Below are 24,920 nucleotides of genomic sequence, written 5' to 3' on the forward strand. Positions count from 1 at the left end.
ACAGTACCTGCAGGAGCAAGAGGAGCGGGGGACACAGTACCTGCAGGAGCTAGAGGAGCGGGGGACACAGTACCTGCAGGAGCGAGGGACACAGTACCTGCAGGAGCTAGAGGAGCGGGGGACACAGTACCTGCAGGAGCTAGAGGAGCGGGGGACACAGTACCTGCAGGTGCTTGAGGAGCGGGGGACACAGTACCTGCAGGAGCTAGAGGAGAGAGGGACACAGTACCTGCAGGAGCTAGAGGAGCGGGGGACACAGTACCTGCAGGAGCTAGAGGAGCGGGGGACACAGTACCTGCAGGGGCTAGAGGAGCGGGGACACAGTACCTGCAGGAGCGAGAGGGGCGGGGGACACAGTACCTGCAGGAGCTAGAGGAGCAGGGGACACAGTACCTGCAGGAGCTAGAGGAGCGGGGGACACAGTACCTGCAGGAGCTAGAGGAGCGGGGGACACAGTACCTGCAGGAGCTAGAGGAGCGGGGGACACAGTACCTGCAGGTGCTAGATGAGTGATGGACACAGTACCTGCAGGAGCTAGAGGAGCGGGGGACACAGTACCTGCAGGAGCTAGAGGAGCGGGGGACACAGTACCTGCAGGTGCTAGAGGAGCGGGGGACACAGTACCTGCAGGAGCTAGAGGAGCGGGGGACACAGTACCTGCAGGAGCTAGAGGAGCGGGGGACACAGTACCTGCAGGAGCTAGAGAAGCTGGGAAAAACAGTACCTGCAGGAGCTAGAGGAGCGGGGGACACAGTACCTGCAGGTGCTTGAGGAGCGGGGGACACAGTACCTGCAGGAGCTAGAGGAGAGAGGGACACAGTACCTGCAGGAGCTAGAGGAGAGAGGGACACAGTACCTGCAGGAGCTAGAGGAGAGAGGGACACAGTACCTGCAGGAGCTAGAGGAGCGGGGGACACAGTACCTGCAGGAGCTAGATGAGTGATGGACACAGTACCTGCAGGAGCTAGAGGAGCGGGGGACACAGTACCTGCAGGTGCTAGATGAGTGATGGACACAGTACCTGCAGGAGCTAGAGGAGCGGGGGACACAGTACCTGCAGGAGCTAGAGGAGCGGGGGACACAGTACCTGCAGGTGCTAGAGGAGCGGGGGACACAGTACCTGCAGGAGCTAGAGGAGCGGGGGACACAGTACCTGCAGGAGCTAGAGGAGCGGGGGACACAGTACCTGCAGGAGCTAGAGAAGCTGGGAAAAACAGTACCTGCAGGAGCTAGAGGAGCGGGGGACACAGTACCTGCAGGTGCTTGAGGAGCGGGGGACACAGTACCTGCAGGAGCTAGAGGAGAGAGGGACACAGTACCTGCAGGAGCTAGAGGAGAGAGGGACACAGTACCTGCAGGAGCTAGAGGAGAGAGGGACACAGTACCTGCAGGAGCTAGAGGAGCGGGGAACACAGTACCTGCAGGAGCTAGAGGAGCTGGGGACACAGTAGCTGCAGGAGCTAGAGGAGCGGGGGACACAGTACCTGCAGGAGCTAGAGGAGCAAGGGACACAGTACCTGCAGGAGCTAGAGGAGCGGGGGACACAGTACCTGCAGGAGCTAGAGGAGCGGGGGACACAGTACCTGCAGGAGCTAGAGGAGCGGGGGACACAGTACCTGCAGGAGCTAGAGGAGCGGGGGACACAGTATCTGCAGAAGCTAGAGGAGCGAGGGACACAGTATCTGCAGGAGCTAGAGGAGCGGGGGACACAGTACCTGCAGGTGCTAGAGGAGCGGGGGACACAGTATCTGCAGGAGCTAGAGGAGCGGGGGACACAGTACCTGCAGGAGCTAGAGGAGCGGGGGAAACAGTACCTGCAGGAGCTAGAGGAGAGAGAGACACAATACCTGCAGGAGCTAGAGGAGCGGGGGACACAGTACCTGCAGGAGCTAGAGGAGAGAGAGACACAATACCTGCAGGAGCTAGAGGAGCGGGGGACACAGTACCTGCAGGAGCTAGAGGAGAGAGGGACACAGTACCTGCAGGAGTTAGAGGAGTGAGGGACACAGTACCTGCAGGAGCTAGAGGAGCGGGGGACACAGTACCTGCAGGAGCTAGAGGAGCGGGGGACACAGTACCTGCAGGAGCTAGAGGAGAGAGGGACACAGTACCTGCAGGAGCTAGAGGAGCGGGGGACACAGTACCTGCAGGAGCTAGAGGAGCGGGGGACACAGTACCTGCAGGAGCTAGAGGAGCGGGGGACACAGTACCTGCAGGAGCTAGAGGAGCGGGGGACACAGTACCTGCAGGAGCTAGAGGAGCGGGGGACACAGTACCTGCAGGAGCTAGAGGAGCGGGGGACACAGTACCTGCAGGAGCTAGAGGAGAGAGGGACACAGTACCTGCAGGAGCTAGAGGAGCGAAGGACACAGTACCTGCAGGAGCTAGAGGAGTGGGGGACACAGTACCTACAGGATCTAGAAGAGCGAGGGACACAGTACCTGTAGGTAGTCGTGGTTCTCCGCGTCCTCCTGGTACTCGAGGAGATCGGTTTCATCTACTTCGGGGGAGCCCAGATAAGGGACGTGTTCTCCAGGGTCCTCTAACTCCCAGGCAGCGGCTCCCAGTACCCTGGAATCGGGAGAGGTCTCTACAGGGGTGTCCTGGCTGCTTTCTGGGCTGCAGTCAGGTGATCCGCGGAGGGCCGAACTGCTGGAATACGCAGAGGTAACAGAGACGGAGCCGTCCGATGCTTCCGAGGGTGACGGGAGGCTACTGAGCCCTGGGAAGAGGAAGTCTCTGTCAGTCTCGGCCCAGACCACCTCCCCAGTGACTGTATTATAGACAGGCACCCTTACCGGTATCTGCACTGGTGGAGAGGGGAGAGAGCCCCCGACTGATCTCCTGACGCCCAACGAGTGGATGCCAGCCATGCTGCTGCTGTAAGTCGGTAAAGTTTCCCAGCGCCATCTCCTGCCTCTGCATCTCCTCCAGGGTAGACGCCAGCTTCACATGCCCTCGAGATCGGGCCACGCCAAGGGGAAGGCGACCCAGAGAGTCCGGGATGGAGAGAGCTCTGCAATCCCAGCGGAAGAGAAGCGTGGCCGCCTCCGTGTGTCCTAAAGCGCAGGCCCACATCTACAGAGAGAAAAGAGGCAGTACAGGACCACAACAATATGGAAGAGGCCAGCGGAGATGTCACAGTAACCAGAGGGGGTCAGATACTCACCAGGGGGGTGCAGGAGAAGTGGTCGACATTCAGAGGGTCCACCTCCAGCTCCACAGCTAAGCTCTGAGAGTGGAGGCTCCTGAGGATAAAACTACATGTTATACACCGTGTATGGCATCCCAAGGTGCCCCCCGGACCACCGAAGAACCTCAGGCCCCATCACTCACCTCCACTGTATCAGGGTCTCAATAAGACGGGCGTAACCCTGAGCTGCCGCCAGGTGAAGCAGAGTCATCCCTCGGAAACTCATCTCATGCGCCAGAAGGTCAGAGGTCACCCAGCAGGTCTGGGCCATCATCTTCTCACACACCGCAACCAGTCTGGCTTCAAAAGTATCGGTTCCTGACACCTAAAAGAATGAAGGATCAGAAACCATTCACATTCTGGAAGGGATGAGCGAAGAACAGTGCAGTGATATAGTGTCTGGAGGATCTAGAGTAATCCTGAAAAGAGACTGGAGGATCTAGTGTTATCTAGAGACCGGAGGATCTAATGTTATCTAGAGAACTGAGGATCTAGTGTTAGCCAGAGAAGAGACTGGAAAATCTAGTGTTATCCAGAGAAAAGACCGGAGGATCTAGTGTTATCTAGAGAACTGAGGATCTAGTGTTAGCCAGAGAAGAGACTGGAAAATCTAGTGTTATCCAGAGAAAAGACCGGAGGATCTAGTGTTATCTAGAGAACTGAGGATCTAGTGTTATCCAGAGAAGAGACTGGAGAATCTAGTGTTATCCAGAGAAAAGACCGGAGGATCTAGTGTTATCCAGAGAAGAGACCGGAGGATCTAGTGTTATCCAGAGAAGAGACCGGAGTATCTAATGTGATCCAGAGAAAAAAAACCGAAGATCTAGTGTAATCCAGAGAAGAGATCGGAAGATCTAGTGTTATCCAGAGACCGGAGGATCAAGTGTAATCCAGAGAAGAGACCTTAGGATCGAGTGTTATCCATAGAAGAGACCGGAGGATCTATTGTTATCAGAGAGAAGAGACTGGAGGATCTAGTGTTATCCAGAGACCAGAGGATCTAGTGTTATACAGTGAAGATACCTGAGGATCTAGTGTTATCACAGAGAAGCGACCTGGGGATCTACTGTCATACAGAGAAGAGACTGGAGAATCTAGTGTTATCCAGAGAAAAGACCGGAGGATCTAGTGTTATCTAGAGAACTGAGGATCTAGTGTTAGCCAGAGAAGAGACTGGAAAATCTAGTGTTATCCAGAGAAAAGACCGGAGGATCTAGTGTTATCTAGAGAACTGAGGATCTAGTGTTATCCAGAGAAGAGACTGGAAAATCTAGTGTTAAACAGAGAAAAGACCGGAGGATCTAGTGTTATCCAGAGAAGAGACCGGAGGATCTAGTGTTATCCAGAGAAGAGACCGGAGTATCTAATGTGATCCAGAGAAAAAAAACGGAAGATCTAGTGTAATCCAGAGAAGAGATCGGAAGATCTAGTGTTATCCAGAGACCGGAGGATCAAGTGTAATCCAGAGAAGAGACCTTAGGATCGAGTGTTATCCATAGAAGAGACCGGAGGATCTATTGTTATCAGAGAGAAGAGACTGGAGGATCTAGTGTTATCCAGAGACCAGAGGATCTAGTGTTATACAGTGAAGATACCTGAGGATCTAGTGTTATCACAGAGAAGCGACCTGGGGATCTACTGTCATACAGAGAAGAGACGGAAGGATCTAGTGTAATCCAGAAAAGAGACCTGAGGATCGAGTGTTATCCATAGAAGAGACCGGAGGATCTAGTGTTATCCAGAGAAAAGACCGGTGAATCTAGTGTTATACAGAGACCGTAGGATCTAGTGTTATATAGAGAAGACTCTCAGAGGATCTAGTGTAATCCAGAGAAGAGACCGGAGGATCTAGTGTTATCCAGAGACCGGAATATCTAGTGTTATACAGAGAAGAGATAGGAGGATCTAGTGTTATACAGAGACCGGTGGATCTAGTGTAATCCAGAGAAGAGACCGGAGGATCTGGTGTTATCCGGAGAAGACACTGGAGGATCTAGTGTTATACAGAGAAGACACCGGAGGATCTAGTGTCATCACAGAGAAGAGAAGGGAGGATCTAGTGTTATCCATAGAAGAGACCGGAGGATTTGGTGTTATCCAGAGAAAAGAGCGGGGGATCTAGTGTTATATAGAGACCGTAGGATCTAGTGTTATACAGAGAAGACCCCGGGGGATCTAGTGTAATCCAGATAAGAGACCGTAGGATCGAGTGTTATTCAGAGAAGAAACTGGAGGATCTAGTGTTATCCCGAGAAGAGACTGAAGGATCTAGTGTTATCCAGAGAAGAGACTGAAGGATCTAGTGTTATCCAGAGAAGAAACTGGAGGATATAGTGTAATCCAGAGAAGAAACTGGAGGATCTAGTGTTATCCAGAGAATAGACTGAAGGATCTAGTGTTATCCAGAAAAGGAGGATCCAGTGTTATCCAGGGAAGAAACCGGAGGATCAAGTGTTATCCGGGGAAGAGACCGATGTGGTAGGAGCAGTAGACAAAACCTTCTCGGGATGAGGTGCAACAGTAGATTCCCTGTAAGTAGAAGACGACCCCGGACCCTCCTGAGGACACAAAGCCCCCCGCCCCATCCCCCTCTACTCTCCAGTGAACAGACGGACGTGGTGGAAAATATTGTCTGTAACTTAAGAAGCGAGTAATCCACTTAGTAAATCTTGTGTGACGTCTAATGGAAAACCAGACAGACGATACATTCCTGCCGCATCGGGGACAGAGTATATATATACACACACAGTAGGAGCAGGGAGGGGTATATACACACAGGAGGAAGAGGAAGGATAGGTATATACACACACACGGGAGGAGGAGGGAGGGGTATATACACGCACAGGAGGAGGAAGGGGTATATACACACAGGAGGAGGAGGGGTATATACACACAGGAGGAAAAGGGAGGGGTATATACACACAGGAGGAAGAGGGAGGGGTATATACACACACAGGAGGAAGAGGGAGGGGTATATACACACAAGAGGAGGAGGGAGGGGTATATACACACACAGGAGGAGGGAGGGGTATATACACACAGGAGGAGGAGGGAGGAGGGGTATATACACACAGGAGGAAGAGGGAGGGGTATATACACACACAGGAGGAAGAGGGAGGGGTATATACACACAAGAGGAGGAGGGAGGGGTATATACACACAGGAGGAAGAGGGAGGGGTATATACACACACAGGAGGAGGGAGGGGTATTTACACACACAGGAGGAGAAGGGGTATATACACACACAGGAGGAGGAGGGAGGAGGGGTATATACACACAGGAGGAAGAGGGAGGGGTATATACACACAGGAGGAAGAGGGAGGGGTACATACACACACAGGAGGAAGAGGGAGGGGTATATACACACAAGAGGAGGAGGGAGGGGTATATACACACACAGGAGGAGGGAGGGGTATTTACACACACAGGAGGAGGAGGGAGGAGGGGTATATACACACAGGAGGAGGAGGGATATATACACACAGGAGGAAGAGGGAGGGGTATATGCGCACACACACACACAGGAGGAGGGAGGGGTATATATACACGAGGAGGAGGGAGGGGTATATACACACACAGGAGGAGGGAGGGGTATATAGACACACAGGAGGAGTGAGGAGGGGTATATACACACAGGAGGAGGAGGGGTATATACACACAGGAGGAGGAGGGAGGAGGGGTATATACACACAGGAGGAAGAGGGAGGGGTATATGAGCACACACACAGGAGGAGGGAGGGGTACATACACAGGAGGAAGAGGGAGGGTATATAAACACAGGAGGAGGGAGGGGTATATACACACACAGGAGGAGGGAGAGGTATATACACACAGGAGGAAGAGGGAGGGGTATATACACACAGGAGGAGGGAAGGGGTATATACACACAGGAGGAAGAGGGAGGGGTATATACACACACTCAGGAGTAGGTGGGAGGGGTATATACACACACTCAGGAGTAGGTGGGAGGGGTATATACACACAGGAGGAGGAGGGAGGGTTATATACACACAGGAGGAGGGAGGGGTATATACACACAGGAGGAGGAGGGAGGGGTATATACACACAGGAGGAGGGATGGGTATATACACACAGGAGGAGGGATACATAGGTATACACACAGGTGGAGTATATACACACAGGTGGAATATATACACAGACAGGTATAGACACGTCACAGGGGAGATTTATCAAACATGGTGGAAAGTGACACTGGCTCAGTTGCCCCTAGCAACCAATCAGATTCCACCTTTCATTTTCCAAAGAGTCTGTGAGGAATGAAAGGTGGAATCTGATTGGTTGCTAGGGGCAACTGAGCCAGTGTCACTTTACACATGTCTGATAAATCTCCCCCCATGGTGGAGTATATACACAGACAGGTGTACACACAGGTGGAGTATATACACAGACAGGTGTACACACAGGTGGAGTATATACACAGACAGGTGTACACACAGGTGGAGTATATACACAGACAGGTGTACACACAGGTGGAGTATATACACAGACAGGTGTACACACAGGTGGAGTATATACACAGACAGGTGTACACACAGGTGGAGTATATACACAGACAGGTGTACACACAGGTGCACTATATACAGACAGTTATACACACAGGTGGCGTATATACAGACAGGTATACATACAGGTAGAGTATATACACACAGGTGTAATATATACACACAGGTGGAGTATACACACAGACAGGTATACACAAAGGTGGCGTATATAAAAAGACAGGTATACACACAGGTGGAGAATATATACAGACAAGTATACACATACAGGTGGAGTATATACACAGTATACACATACAGGTGGAGTATATACACACACAGTATACACATACAGGTGTAATATATACACACAGTATACACATACAGGTGGAGTATATACACACACAGTATACACATACAGGTGTAATATATACACACACAGTATACACATACAGGTGGAGTATATACACACAGGTAGAGTGTATACAGAATATCTGTGATTTCGGGTTAAGTCCTGCAGCCAGGAAGGAATGCTATGGATGTACAGGGAGCACTGACCTGAGTGTCTCCTCCACGGGGGGCGCCCTGTGGTCCTGCCAGGGGCTGGTGCTGCCCGGAGCTCATATCCGCCATCCGTCTCTCCATCTGCTCCAGACGCTCCAGGATGGACATCCTGAACTGATTGTCTGCAGAGGGAAGAGGCCGATCAGTAATAAGAATAGTGCCACACTGTGCACCACCTACACCAGCCAGTGCCACCCACCACCTACACCAGCCAGTGCCACCCACCACCTACACCAGCTTGTGCCAACCACCACCTACACCAGACTGTGCCACCCACCACCTACATCAGCACATGCCATCCACCACCTACACCAGCCTGTGCCACCCACCACCTACACCAGCACGTGCCACCCACCAACCTACACCAGACTGTGCCACCCACCACCTACACCAGCCTGTGCCACCCACCACCTACACCAGCACGTGCCACCCACCAACCTACACCAGACTGTGCCACCCACCACCTACACCAGCCTGTGCCACCCACCACCTACACCAGCACGTGCCACCCACCAACCTACACCAGACTGTGCCACCCACCACCTACACCAGCCTGTGCCACCCACCACCTACACAAGCACATGCCACCCACCACCTACACCAGCCTGTGCCACCCACCACCTACACCAGACTGTGCCACCCACCACCTACACCAGCACATGCCACCCGCCACCTACACCAGCACATGCCACCCACCACCTACACCAGCCTGTGCCACCCACCACCTACACCAGCACATGCCACCCACCACCTACACCAGACTGTGCCACCCACCACCTACACCAGCCTGTGCCACCCACCACCTACACCAGCACATGCCACCCACCACCTACACCAGACAGTGCCACCCACCACCTACACCAGCCTGTGCCACCCACCACCTACACCAGCCTGTGCCACCCACCACCTACACCAGCCTGTGCCACCCACCACCTACACATGCCACCCACCACCTACTCCAGCCTGTGCCACCCACCACCTACACCAGCACATGCCACCCATCACCTACACCAGCCCGTGAAACCCACCACCTACACCAGCCCGTGCCACCCACCACCTACACCAGCCCATATTGTGCCACCCACTGCCTATACCAGCCCACACTGTGCCACCCACCACCTACACCAGCCCGTGCCACCCACCACCTACACCAGCCCATATTGTGCCACCCACCACCTACACCAGCCCACACTGTGCCACTTTCTGCCCACCCACCCACAGTCCCCCCTCCCATACCTTCATGTCATGCACACAGTGGTAGGAGCCCTCCCAGCATCCTCCTGTGCAGCCCCCGGGATCCCCCTGTGAGGTTGTTGGCTGCTGGGAATCACCCTGACACTAAGGTTTCCTGCCGTCCTGTGATGAGCAGCGTCAGCCTCCTCCTCCTATAATCCTCCTCACCCTACTAAAATAGCCGACCCCCCCCCCCCCCGGGTCATTACAGGGAAGGAAAATCCCACTCACAATAAGCAACGGGAGCCGGAGGTCAGCCCCGAACCTGGACGCCATGACCGACAAAAGAGAGAGCGGCCGGGGACCCAACAGCCACACTACACCATCTATTTTATTATTATTATTTATTTATAAGGCGCACTTAATTCCAGAGCACTATACAGGCGACAAGGGTAACAAACAAGAACATTACAAGATCAAAACACATGGGGAAGAGGACCCTGCCCGCGAGGGCTCACAATCTATAAGGTACTGGGAGAGAAACAGGAGGTAAAGTGCAGCCAGTCAGTGTGATGCAGAGTTATTGTGGGTTGTAGCCTAGTGTGAAGAGATGGGTTTTCAGGTTACTTTTGAAGGACTTGATGGTGGATGAGAGACGGATGTGTCGGGGCAATGAGTTCCAGAGTATGGGGGAGGCTCGGGCAAAGTCTTGGAGTCGGTTGTGCGAGGTACGAACAAGGGGGGAGCGCAAACGGAGGTCACTGGAGGATGGAAGGTTGCGTGAGGGACGGTAGCGGGATATCAGGTCAGAGATGTACGGAGGGGACAGGTTGTGGACGGCCGTGTACGTCATGGTCAGCAATTTAAAGTGAATATGTTGGGCAATGGGGAGCCAGTGAAGGGATTGGCAGAAGGGGAGGCAGAGGCGAAGTGAGGGGAAAGGTGGATTAGTCGGGCAGCAGAGTTAAGGATAGACTGGAGGGGAGCAAGGGTGTTAGATGGAGGCCAGAGAGGAGGATGTTACAGTAGTCCAAGCGGGAGATAATGAGAGCATGGACCAGCAGTCAGGGGTGAGAAAAGAGCGGATTCTGGAAATGTTTTTGAGGTGAAGGCGGCAGGAGGTGGTCAGGGCCTGAATATGTCGTTTAAAAGACAGGGCAGAGTCAAAAGTGACCCCAAGGCAGTGGACTTGGGGGACAGGGGACAGAGTGCAGCCATTGATAGTGATTGACAGATTAGACGGCAGGGTAGAGCGGGATGGGGGAAAAATGATAAAGTTCCGTTTTGTCCATGTTGAGTTTAAGAAAGCGGGAGGAGAAGAAGGAGGATATGGCCGATAGACACTCTGGAATCCTGGATAGCAGAGAGGTGACATTCGGACCGGAGAGGTAGATCTGAGTGTCATCAGCTAAGAGGTGGTACCTGAAGCCGTGGGACTCTATGATATGTCCCAGGCCAGAGGTGTAGATGGAGAAGAGAACAGGCCCGAGTACAGAGCCTTGGGGAACACCAACTGTGAGCGGACGAGGAGAGGAGGTGGTGTGAGAATGGGAGACACTAAAAGTGCGGTTGGAGAGGTAAGAGGAGATCCAGGAGAGGGCTGAGCAAGTGACGCCAAGGGATGAAAGAATTTGTAAGAGGAGAGAATGGTCGACTGTGTGGAAGGCAGAAGATAGGTCAAGGAGAAGGAGCACAGAATATTGGCGTGAGGCTTTGGCAGTTAGCAGGACATTGGCCACTTTGGTGGGGGCAGTTTCTGTGGAGTGGTGGGGGGGGGGCAGATTGCAGGGGGTAAAAAAGTGAGTTGGATGAAAGGTGGGAGGACAGTTCGTGGTAGACATGCTGTTCTAGGAGGCAAAGGGGAGAAGCGAGATGGGGCAGTAGCTGGATAAGGAAGTAGGGTCAAGGGATGGCTTTTTAAGGATCGGTGTGATGGTTGCATGTTTATATGGAGATGGGAAGATTCCAGAAGTTAGTGATAGATTGAAGAGATGGGTTAGTGCTGGGACAAGCGCTGAGGAGAGGTTGGGGATAAGGTGGGATGGAATAGGGTCAAGTGCGCAGGTGGTGAGAGGTGATGTGGAGAGTAGTTTGGAGAGATGTTCTTCCGTGATGGTGGAGAGGTGAGTTAGTGGGGAAGAGCACTGGACGGGCATGAGGGGGGGCTGAGGGGACTGGGAGGTGAAGCTTACTCTGATGTCATCCATTTTCTGCTTGAAGAAAGTGGCAAAGTCCTTAGCAGAGATGAGAGATGTGGGGGGTGGCAGTGGGGGCGGAGAAGATCTATACACACCGCACAGCCACACTACACCATCATCTATATACACTACACTGTCTATATACACTGCACAGCCACACTACACCATCATCTATATACACTACACTGTCTATATACACCGCACAGCCACACTACACCGTCTATATATGCTGCACAGGCACACTACACCATCATCTATATACACCGCACAGCCACACTATACCATCATCTATATACACTACACCGTCTATATACACCGCACAGCCACACTACACCATCATCTATATACACTACACTGTCTATATACACCGCACAGCCACACTACACCATCATCTATATACACTACACCGCACAGCCACACTACACCGTCATCTATATACACTACACCGCACAGCCACACTACACCGTCATCTATATACACCGCACAGCCACACTACACCATCATCTATATACACAACACCGTCTATATACACCACACAGCCACACTACACCATCATCTATATACACTACACCGTCTATATACACCACACAGCCACACTACACTATCATTTATATACACTACACATCTATATACACCGCACAGCCACACTACACCGTCATCTATATACACCGCACAGCCACACTACACCATCATCTATATACACTACACCGTCTATATACACCGCACAGCCACACTACACCGTCTATATATGCTGCACAGGCACACTACACCATCATCTATATACACCGCACAGCCACACTATACCATCATCTATATACACTACACCGTCTATATACACCGCACAGCCACACTACACCATCATCTATATACACTACACCGTTTATATACACCGCACAGCCACACTACACTGTCATCTATATACACCGCACAGCCACACTACACCGTCTATATACACCGTCTATATACACCGCATAGCCACACTACACTATCATTTATATACACTACACCGTCTATATACACCGCACAGCCACACTACACAGTCTATATATGCTGCACAGGCACACTACACCATCATCTATATACACCGCACAGCCACACAACACCATCATCTATATACACTACACCGTATATATACACCGCACAGCCACACTACACCGTCTATATACGCTGCACAGGCACACTACACCATCATCTATATACACCGCAAAGCCACACTACACCATCATCTATATACACCACACCGTCTATATAAACCGCACAGCCACACTACACCGTCTACATACGCTGCACAGGCACACTACACCATCATCTATATACACCGCAAAGCCACACTACACCATCATCTATATACACTACACCGTATATATACACTGCACAGCCACACTACACCATCATCTATATACACTACACCGTTTATATACACTGCACAGCCACACTACACCGTCTATATACACCGCATAGCCACACTACACTATCATTTATATACACTACACCGTCTATATACACTGCACAGCCACACTACACTGTCATCTATATACACCGCACAGCCACACTACACCGTCTATATACACCGCACAGCCACACTACACCATCATTTATATACACTACACCGTCTATATACACCGCACAGCCACACTACACTATCATTTATATACACTACACCATCTATATACACTGCACAGCCACACTACATCGTCATCTACATACACCGCACAGCCACACTACACCGTCTATATACACCGCAAAGCCACACTACACTGTGATCTATATACACTACACCGTCTATTTACAGTGCACAGCCACACTACACTATCATTTATATACACTACACCGTTTATATACACCGCACAGCCACACTACACCGTCATCTATATACACTACACCGTCTATATACACCGCACAGCCACACTACACTATCATTTATATACACTACACCGTCTATATACACTGCACAGCCAAACTACACTATCATTTATATACACTACACCATCTATATACACCGCACAGCCACACTACACCGTCATCTATATACACTACACTGTCTATATACACTGCACAGCCACACTACACCATCATCTATATACACCGCAAAGCCACACTACACCATCATCTATATACACTACACTGTCTATATACACCGCACAGCCACACTACACCATCATCTATATACACTACACCGTTTATATACACCGCACAGCCACACTACACCATCATCTATATACACCGCACAGCCACACAACACCATCATCTATATACACTACACCGTCTATATACACCGCACAACCACACTACACCGTCTATATACGCTGCCCAGGCACACTACACCATCATCTATATACACCGCAAAGCCACACTACACCATCATCTATATACAATACACCGTCTATATACACTGCACAGCCACACTACACCATCATCTATATACACTACACCGTTTATATACACCGCACAGCCACACTACACCAACTATATATGCTGCACGGGCACACTACACCATCATCTATATACACCGCAAAGCCACACTACAACATCATCTATATACACTACACCGTCTATATACACTGCACAGCCACACTACACCGTCTATATACACCGCATAGCCACACTACACTATCATTTATATACACTACACCGTCTATATACGCTGCACAGCCACACTACACTGTCATCTATATACACCGCACAGCCACACTACACCGTCTATATACACCGCACAGCCACACTACACCGTCTATATACACCGCACAGCCACACTACACCATCATTTATATACACTACACCATCTATATACACCGCACAGCCACACTACACCGTCATCTACATACACCGCACAGCCACACTACACCGTCTATATACACCGCACAGCCACACTACACCGTCATCTATATACACTACACCATCTATATACAGTGCACAGCCACACTACACTATCATTTATATACACTACACCATCTATATACACTGCACAGCCACACTACACCATCATCTATATACACTACACTGTCTATATACACCGCACAGCCACACTACACCATCATCTTTATACACTACACCGTTTATATACACCGCACAGCCACACTACACCATCATCTATATACACTACACCGTTTATATACACCGCACAGCCACACTACACCGTCTATATGTGCTGCACAGGCACACTACACCGTCTATATATGCTGCACAGGCACACTACACCATCATCTATATACACCGCAAAGCCACACTACACCATCATCTATATACACTACACCGTCTATATACACCGCACAGCCACACTACACCATCTATATACACTGCACAGCCACACTACACCATCTATATACACCGCACAGCCACACTACAGCATCATTTATATACACTACACCGTCTATATACACCGCACAGCCACACTACACTATCATTTATATACACTACACCATCTATATACACCGCACAGCCACACTACACCGTTATCTATATACACCGCACAGCCACACTACACCATCATCTATATACACTACACTGTCTATATACACCGCACAGCCACACTAAACCATCATCTTTATACACTACACCGTCTATATACACCGCACAGCCACACTACACCATCATCTATATACACTACACCGTTTATATACACCGCACAGCCACACTACACCGTCTATATATGCTGCACGGGCACACTACACCATCATCTATATACACCGCAAAGCAACACTATACCATCATCTATATACACTGCACAGCCACACTACACCGTCTATACACCGCATAGCCACACTACACTATCATTTATATACACTACACCGTCTATATACACCGCACAGCCACAGTACACCGTCTATAAACACCCAACAGCCACACTACACCGTCTATATACACCGCACATCCACACTACAGCATCATTTATATACACTACACCGTCTATATACACCGCACAGCCACACTACACTATCATTTATATACACTACACCATCTATATTCACTGCACAGCCACACTACACCGTCATCTATATACACCGCACAGCCACACTACACCGTCTATATACACCGCACAGCCACACTACACCGTCTATATACACCGCACAGCCACACTACACCATCATTTATATACACTACACCGTCTATATACACCGCACAGCCACACTACACTATCATTTATATACACTACACCGTCTATATACACTGCACAGCCACACTACACTTTCATTTATATACACTACACCATCTATATACACCGCACAGCCACACTACACCGTCATCTACATACACTACACTGTCTATATACACTGCACAGCCACACTACACCGTCTATATACGCTGCACAGCCACACTACACCATCTATATACACCGCACAGCCACACTACACCGTGATCTATATACACTACACCGTCTATATACAGTGCACAGCCACACTACACTATCATTTATATACACTACACCATTTATATACACCGCACAGCCACACTACACCGTCATCTATATACACTACACGTCTATATACACCGCACAGCCACACTACACCGTCATCTATATACACTACACCGTCTATATACACCGCACAGCCACACTACACAGTCTATATATGCTGCACAGGCACACTACACCATCATCTATATACACCGCACAGCCACACAACACCATCATCTATATACACTACACCGTCTATATACACTGCACAGCCACACTACACCATCATCTATATACACCGCAAAGCCACACTACACCATCATCTATATACACTACACCGTTTATATACACCGCACAGCCACACTACACAGTCATCAATATACACTACACGTCTATATACACACACAGCCACACTACACTATCATTTATATACACTACACCGTCTATATACACCGCACAGCCACACTACACTATCATTTATATACACTGCACAGCCAAACTACACTATCATTTATATACACTACACCATCTATATACACCGCACAGCAACACTACACCGTCATCTATATACACCGCACAGCCACACTACACCATCATCTATATACACTACACTGTCTATATACACCGCACAGCCACACTACACCATCATCTTTATACACTACACCGTCTATATACACCGCACAGCCACACTACACCATCATCTATATACACTACACCGTTTATATACACCACACAGCCACACTACACAGTCATCTATATACACTACACGTCTATATACACCGCACAGCCACACTACACTATCATTTATATACACTACACCGTCTATATACACCGCACAGCCACACTACACTATCATTTATATACACTACACCGTCTATATACACTGCACAGCCAAACTACACTATCATTTATATACACTACACCATCTATATACACCGCACAGCAACACTACACCGTCATCTATATACACCGCACAGCCACACTACACCATCATCTATATACACTACACTGTCTATATACACCGCACAGCCACACTACACCATCATCTTTATACACTACACCGTCTATATACACCGCACAGCCACACTACACCATCATCTATATACACTACACCATTTAAATACACCGCACAGCCACACTACACCGTCTATATATGCTGCACAGGCACACTACACCATCATCTATTCACACCGCACAGCCACACTACACCATCATCTATATACACTACACCGTCTATATACACCGCACAGCCACACTACACCGTCTATATACACCGCACAGCCACACTACACCGTCTATATATGCTGCACAGGCACACTACACCATCATCTATATACACCGCAAAGCCACACTACACCATCATCTATATACACTACACCGTCTATATACACCACACAGCCACACTACACCATCTATATACACCGCACAGCCACACTACACCATCTATATACACCGCACAGCCACACTACAGCATCATTTATATACACTACACCATCTATATACACTGCACAGCCACACTACACTATCATTTATATACACTACACCATCTATATTCACCGCACAGCCACACTACACCGTCATCTATATACACCGCACAGCCACACTACACCGTCATCTATATACACCGCACAGCCACACTACACCGTCTATATACACCGCACAGCCACACTACAGCATCATTTATATACACTACACCGTCTATATACACCGCACAGCCACACTACACCATCATCTATATACACTACACTGTCTATATACACCGCACAGCCACACTACACCATCATCTTTATACACTACACCGTCTATATACACCGCACAGCCACACTACACCATCATCTATATACACTACACCGTTTATATACACCGCACAGCCACACGACACCATCATCTTTATACACTACACCATCTATATACACTGCACAGCAACACTACACCGTCTATATATGCTGCACAGGCACACTACACCATCATCTATTCACACCGCACAGCCACACTACACCATCATCTATATACACTACACCGTCTATATACACCGCACAGCCACACTACACCGTCTATATACACCGCACAGCCACACTACACCGTCTATATATGCTGCACAGGCACACTACACCATCATCTATATACACCGCAAAGCCACACTACACCATCATCTATATACACTACACCGTCTATATACACCGCACAGCCACACTACACCATCTATATACACCGCACAGCCACACTACACCATCTATATACACCGCACAGCCACACTACAGCATCATTTATATACACTACACCGTCTATATACACCGCACAGCCACACTACACTATCATTTATATACACTACACCATCTATATTCACCGCACAGCCACACTACATCGTCATCTATATACACCGCACAGCCACACTACACCGTCTATATACACCGCACAGCCACACTACACCGTCTATATACACTGCACAGCCACACTACACTTTCATTTATATACACTACACCATCTATATACACCGCACAGCCACACTACACCGTCATCTACATACACCGCACAGCCACACTACACCATCTATATACACCGCACAGCCACACTACACCGTGATCTATATACACTACACCGTCTATATACAGTGCACAGCCACACTACACTATCATTTATATACACTACACCATTTATATACACCGCACAGCCACACTACACCGTCATCTATATACACTACACGTCTATATACACCGCACAGCCACACTACACCGTCATCTATATACACCGCACAGCCACACTACACCATCATCTATATACACTACACCATCTTCTATATACAGTGCACAGCCATACTACACCATCATCTATATACACCGCACAGCCACACTACACCATCATCTATATACACCGCACAGCCACACTACACCATCATCTATATACACTACACCGTCATCTATATACACCGCACAGCCACACTACACAGTCTATATACACCGCACAGCCACACTACACCGTCTATATACACTGCACAGCCACACTACACTTTCATTTATATACACTACACCATCTATATACACCGCACAGCCACACTACACCGTCATCTACATACACCGCACAGCCACACTACACCATCTATATACACCGCACAGCCACACTACACCGTGATCTATATACACTACACCGTCTATATACAGTGCACAGCCACACTACACTATCATTTATATACACTACACCATTTATATACACCGCACAGCCACACTACACCGTCATCTATATACACTACACGTCTATATACACCGCACAGCCACACTACACCGTCATCTATATACACCGCACAGCCACACTACACCATCATCTATATACACTACACCATCTTCTATATACAGTGCACAGCCATACTACACCATCATCTATATACACCGCACAGCCACACTACACCATCATCTATATACACCGCACAGCCACACTACACCATCATCTATATACACTACACCATCATCTATATACACTACACCATCTTCTATATACAGTGCACAGCCATACTACACCATCATCTATATACACCGCACAGCCACATTACATGATGTGTGACAGGTACCTTATAGAAACCTTCATTGTCAGCAATTATGAAGACAGTTTTCAGTTCAATGTAAAATCAGGTCATATCCTAAAATGTAACAGTAACACCTAACAATCAAAACTAATAGCTGAGGGAATCAGCCGTAGAACATGCAACCATAATATACAGCCAGTCTTATTATCCTCTATATACACCAGGATATAATCACACTACATTGTTTCCTGGAAACACAACACAATCAAGTCATAATGTCAACTACAGCATCACACAACCCAATTACCACACTGTAACCAAGGCACAACAGTTACACACACACACACACACACACACACACAATCCTATACAGCATCACACAACCCAATTACCACACTGTAACCAAGGCACAACAGTTACACACACACACACACACACACACACAATCCTATAAAGCATCACACAACCCAACTACCACACTGTAACCAAGGCACAACAGTTACACACACACACACACAATCCTATACAGCATCACACAACCCAACTACCACACTGTAACCAGGACACAACAGTTACACACACACACACACAATCCTATACAGCATCACACAACCCAACTACCACACTGTAACCAAGGCACAACAGTTACACAAACACACACACACACACACACTCCTATACAGCATCACACAACCCAATTACCACACTGTAACCAAGGCACAACAGTTACACACACACACAATCCTATACAACATCACACAACTCAACTACCACACTGTAACCAGGACACAACAGTTAAACACATGCACAACCCTATAAAGCATCACACAACCCAACGAGCCGGCTGTAACCAAGGCACAACAGTTACACACACAATCCTATACAGCATCACACAACCCAACTACCAGACTGTAACCAGGACACAACTGTAACACACACAATCCTATATAGCATTACACAACCCAACGACCCGGCTGTAACCAGGACACAAGAGTTACACACACACACACACTCCTATATGGCATCACACAACCCAACTACCCCACTATAATCAGGACCCAACAGTTATACACACACTTCTATACAGCACACAACCGTACACACACACAATCCTACACAACTTAACACAACCCAACTAGACTGTAACCAGGACTCTTCATAATCAGTTCATCACCCCCTGGACACAACATAATAACCATCAGTCAACACACTACATTCCCTCCGGGTGTCATTTTGTTGTATTCTGTGGGAAATGTTTGCTGTGTACATTCGGAATGTATCCAGAGTCTATAATGGGGCAGAGATGACTATACTTTTCAATGCAAAAGCATCCAACACGGGATGTATAGGATTAAGGAAGTCTATGGGTGATGTACGCAACATACATGGGGATCTATACTCCACCATGTGACAGGAGCCACCATAACCCTTAGTGACAGACGGCGACGGTTTTACCTGGACACCATTAATCGGCCCAAGCGGATTATCCCAGACAAGCTGCCCTCTGACCTCTGAGAGACTGCCTGAGCACTGTACACACGTCTAAGGTACATCACTTACGTCACTGTATTATTCCACACACTGCTATAATGATCAGGATCCTGTACACAACAGATCCACACCGTGTTCTGTACATACAACCGAGCCACGCCTTGTTCTGTACACACAACCGAGCCACGCCGTGTTTTGTCCACACAACGGAGCCATGCCGTGTTCTGTCCACACAACGGAGCCATGCCGTGTTCTGTCCACACAACGGAGCCATGCCGTGTTCTGTCCACACAACCGAGCCACGCCGTGTTGTCCACACAACCGAGCCACGCCGTGTTCTGTCCACACAACCGAGTCACGCCGTGTTCTGTCCACACAACCGAGCCACGCCGTGTTCTGTAGACACAAGCAAGCCACGCCGTGTTCTGTACACACAACGGAGCCACGCAGTGTTCTGTCCACACAACCGAGCCACGCCGTGTTCTGTAGACACAACCGAGCCACGTCGTGTTCTGTCCACACAACCGAGCCACGCCGTGTTCTGTCCACACAACCGAGCCACGCCGTGTTATGTCCACACAACCGAGCCACGCCGTGTTCTGTAGACACAACCGAGCCACGCCGTGTTCTGTCCACACAACCGAGCCACGCCGTGTTCTGTCCACACAACCGAGCCACGCCGTGTTCTGTCCACACAACCGAGCCACGCCGTGTTATGTCCACACAACCGAGCCACGCCGTGTTCTGTAGACACAACCGAGCCACGCCGTGTTCTGTCCACACAACCGAGCCACGCCGTGTTCTGTCCACACAACCGAGCCACGCCGTGTTCTGTAGACACAACCGAGCCATGCCGTGTTCTGTCCACACAACCGAGCCACGCCTTGTTCTGTGCACACAACGGAGCCATGCCGTGTTCTGTCCACACAACCGAGCCATGCCGTGTTCTGTCCACAGAACCGAGCCATGCCGTGTTCTGTCCACACAACCGAGCCATGCCGTGTTCTGGCCACACAACTGAGCCACGCCTTGTTCTGTAGACACAACCGAGCCATGCCTTGTTCTGTAGACACAACCGAGCCACACCTTGTTCTGTGCACACAACAGAGACACGCCTTGTTCTGTGCACAAAACCAATCCACACTGTGTTCTGTACACACAACCGAGCCACACTATGTTCGGTACACACAACCGAGTCACGCCGTGTTCTGCACACACAACCGAGCCATATCGTTTTCTCAACACACAACCGAGCCATACCATGTTCTGTACACACAACCGACCCATACCTGTACACACCTGCACTATAATAGTAACAACAAAATTACACACTGTAAGGTGAATAAAACCAAGACGGCATTATATGCCAGGACATAACATAACAAATCTACACCAGTACCTAGATACAGCAGAATCGTCTAGACAACATAGTTATCACAATGCACATGCACGACAACCACACCTCACACAAGGTTAACACAAATAATAGCGCCCTGACAAAGGCTACACAACAGGGCTACACCAGTACCTGGCAAACATAAAACATCCTCCAGCACCGGGACACTATTTGTAATGCTACTACTTGTAAGATACAAGCAAAGAACAAGGAGTCGTCTACAAACAATCTACACACAATGTCATTCTCCATACACTGTAACCATCACCACTGCACAGATAGGGGGAGCTACGAGCCTGCCGACTGCAGGGTGATACAGATAGGAGCTATGAGCCCGCCCGCTGCAGGGTGATACAGATAGGAGGAGCTATGAGCCCACCCACTGCAGGGTGATACAGATAGGAGGAGCTATGAGCCCACCCACTGCAGGGTGATAAAGATAGGAGGAGCTATGAGCCCGCCCCCTGCAGGGTGATACAGATAGGAGGAGCTATGACCCTGCCCCCTGCAAAGTGATACAGATAGGAGGAGCTATGAGCCCGACCCCTGCAGGGTGATACAGATAGGAGGAGCTATGAACCCGCCCCCTGCAGGGTGATACATATAGGAGGAGCTATGAGCCCGCCCCCTGCAGGGTGATACAGATAGGAGGAGCTATGAGCATGCCCACTGCAGGGTGATACAGATAGGAGGAGCTATGAGCCCGCCCCCTGCAGGGTGATACAGATAGGAGGAGCTATGAGCATGCCCCCAGCAGGGTGATACAGATAGGAGAAGTCATGACCCCACCCACTGCAGGGTGAGACAGATAAAAGGAGCTATAAGCCTGCCGACTGCAGGCTGATACAGATAGCAGCTATGAGCCCACCCCCTGCAGGGTGATACAGATAGCAGCTATGAGCCCGCCCCCTGCAGGGTGATACAGATAGCAGCTATGAGCCCGCCCCCTGCAGGGTGATACAGATAACAGCTATGAGCCCGCCCCCTGCAGGGTGATACAGATAGGAGCTATGAGCCTGCCCCCTGCAGGGTGATACAGATAACAGCTATGAGCCCGCCCCCTGCAGGGTGATATAGATAGGAGCTATGAGCCCGCCCCCTGCAGGGTGATACAGATAGGAGCTATGAGCCTGCCCCCTGCAGGGTGATATAGATAGGAGCTATGAGCCCACCCCGGCATGTTACAAGTCAATGCACAGGGCTGCAGCAGAGGACACTAGGGACTTTCTATAATCAGTGGTGCAGGTGTTGCGCCCCCCCCCCCCAAGTCTCTACAAGCAATGGCAGCTGCTTTCTAGAGAGCGGGCTGTCCTGTGCCCGTGTCACACTGTGCCAGGAATGGTCGGTATGTCACCAGCGTCACTGTGTTCTTCCACAGCTCACAACATAGTCTTGGGTGGGATTCAGGTTGCTGGCGGGTGCTGAAAGATGGAGGACGAAAATAGAAATGGAGGTTCCTGCCACTCCTGACGGCCCGGCGCCTGTAGCCTGGCATGTGGGCAGCGGACAGCTCTGGTGAAAGCAACATCAGAACATGAGTCACATCACCTGTCCCGGCAATAACGCCAAACACAACGCCCCGAGGGACGGCACTATCCCCAACCTGCCCGTATACGGCCCGGACAACAAGTGCCGGATACAGCCGGGGAAAAAACGAGTGCCAGATACCCCAGGACAACGGCGAGTACAAGATAACCCCGGCACAACAATGGGCACAAGGTATGGCCAGGACAAAAATGAGCGCCAGATACACCAGGACAACGATAAGTGCTAGATACACCAGGAAAACAATGAGCATCAGACATGGCAGGACAACAATGATCGTCAGAAACTCCAGGACAACAATGAGCATCAGATACCCCAGGACAACAATGAGCATCAGATACCCCAGGACAACAATGAGCATCAGATACCCCAGGACAACAATGAGCATCAGATACCCCAGGACAACAATGAGCATCAGACACCCCAGGACAACAATGAGCATCAGAAACTCCAGGACAACAATGAGCATCAGACACCCCAGGACAACAATGAGCATTAGATACCCCAGGACAACAATGAGCATCAGATACCCCAGGACAACAAAAAGCATCAGATACCCCAGGACAACAATGAGCATCAGATACCCCAGGACAACAAAAAGCATCAGATACCCCAGGACAACAATGAGCATCAGATACCCCGAGACAACAATGAGCATCAGATACCCCAGGACAACAATGAGCATCAGATACCCCGAGACAACAATGAGCATCAGACACCCCAGGACAAAAATGAGTATCAGATACCCAAGGACAACAATGAGCATCAGATACCCCGAGACAACAATGAGCATCAGACACCCCAGGACAACAATGAGCATCAGATACCCCAGGACAACAATGAGCATCAGATACCCCAGGACAACAATGAGCATCAGATACCCCAGGACAACAATAAGTGCCAGATACCCCAGGACAACAATGAGCATCAGATACCCCAGGACAACAATG

General features: G+C 49.7%; 1 protein-coding gene across 3 annotated transcripts in view; it reads right to left on the reverse strand.

Moving 5' to 3' along the window:
* The window catches only part of CAMTA2 (calmodulin binding transcription activator 2), an 85,941-nt gene that overhangs the window by 21,041 nt on the left and 39,980 nt on the right, over positions 1-24,920 (reverse strand). For all 3 annotated transcript variants that reach the window (XM_069949778.1, XM_069949774.1, XM_069949785.1), the window contains exons 12-16: positions 8,252-8,379; positions 3,337-3,518; positions 3,170-3,248; positions 2,799-3,078; positions 2,442-2,722 (exon numbers count right to left, since the gene is read on the reverse strand). In XM_069949778.1, coding sequence (XP_069805879.1) covers positions 2,442-2,722; positions 2,799-3,078; positions 3,170-3,248; positions 3,337-3,518; positions 8,252-8,379 — 950 coding nt within the window. The remainder of the gene's footprint in view (positions 1-2,441; positions 2,723-2,798; positions 3,079-3,169; positions 3,249-3,336; positions 3,519-8,251; positions 8,380-24,920) is intronic.

The sequence above is a fragment of the Dendropsophus ebraccatus genome, chromosome 1 (genome assembly GCF_027789765.1).
Source record: "Dendropsophus ebraccatus isolate aDenEbr1 chromosome 1, aDenEbr1.pat, whole genome shotgun sequence".
NCBI lineage: Eukaryota > Metazoa > Chordata > Amphibia > Anura > Hylidae > Dendropsophus > Dendropsophus ebraccatus.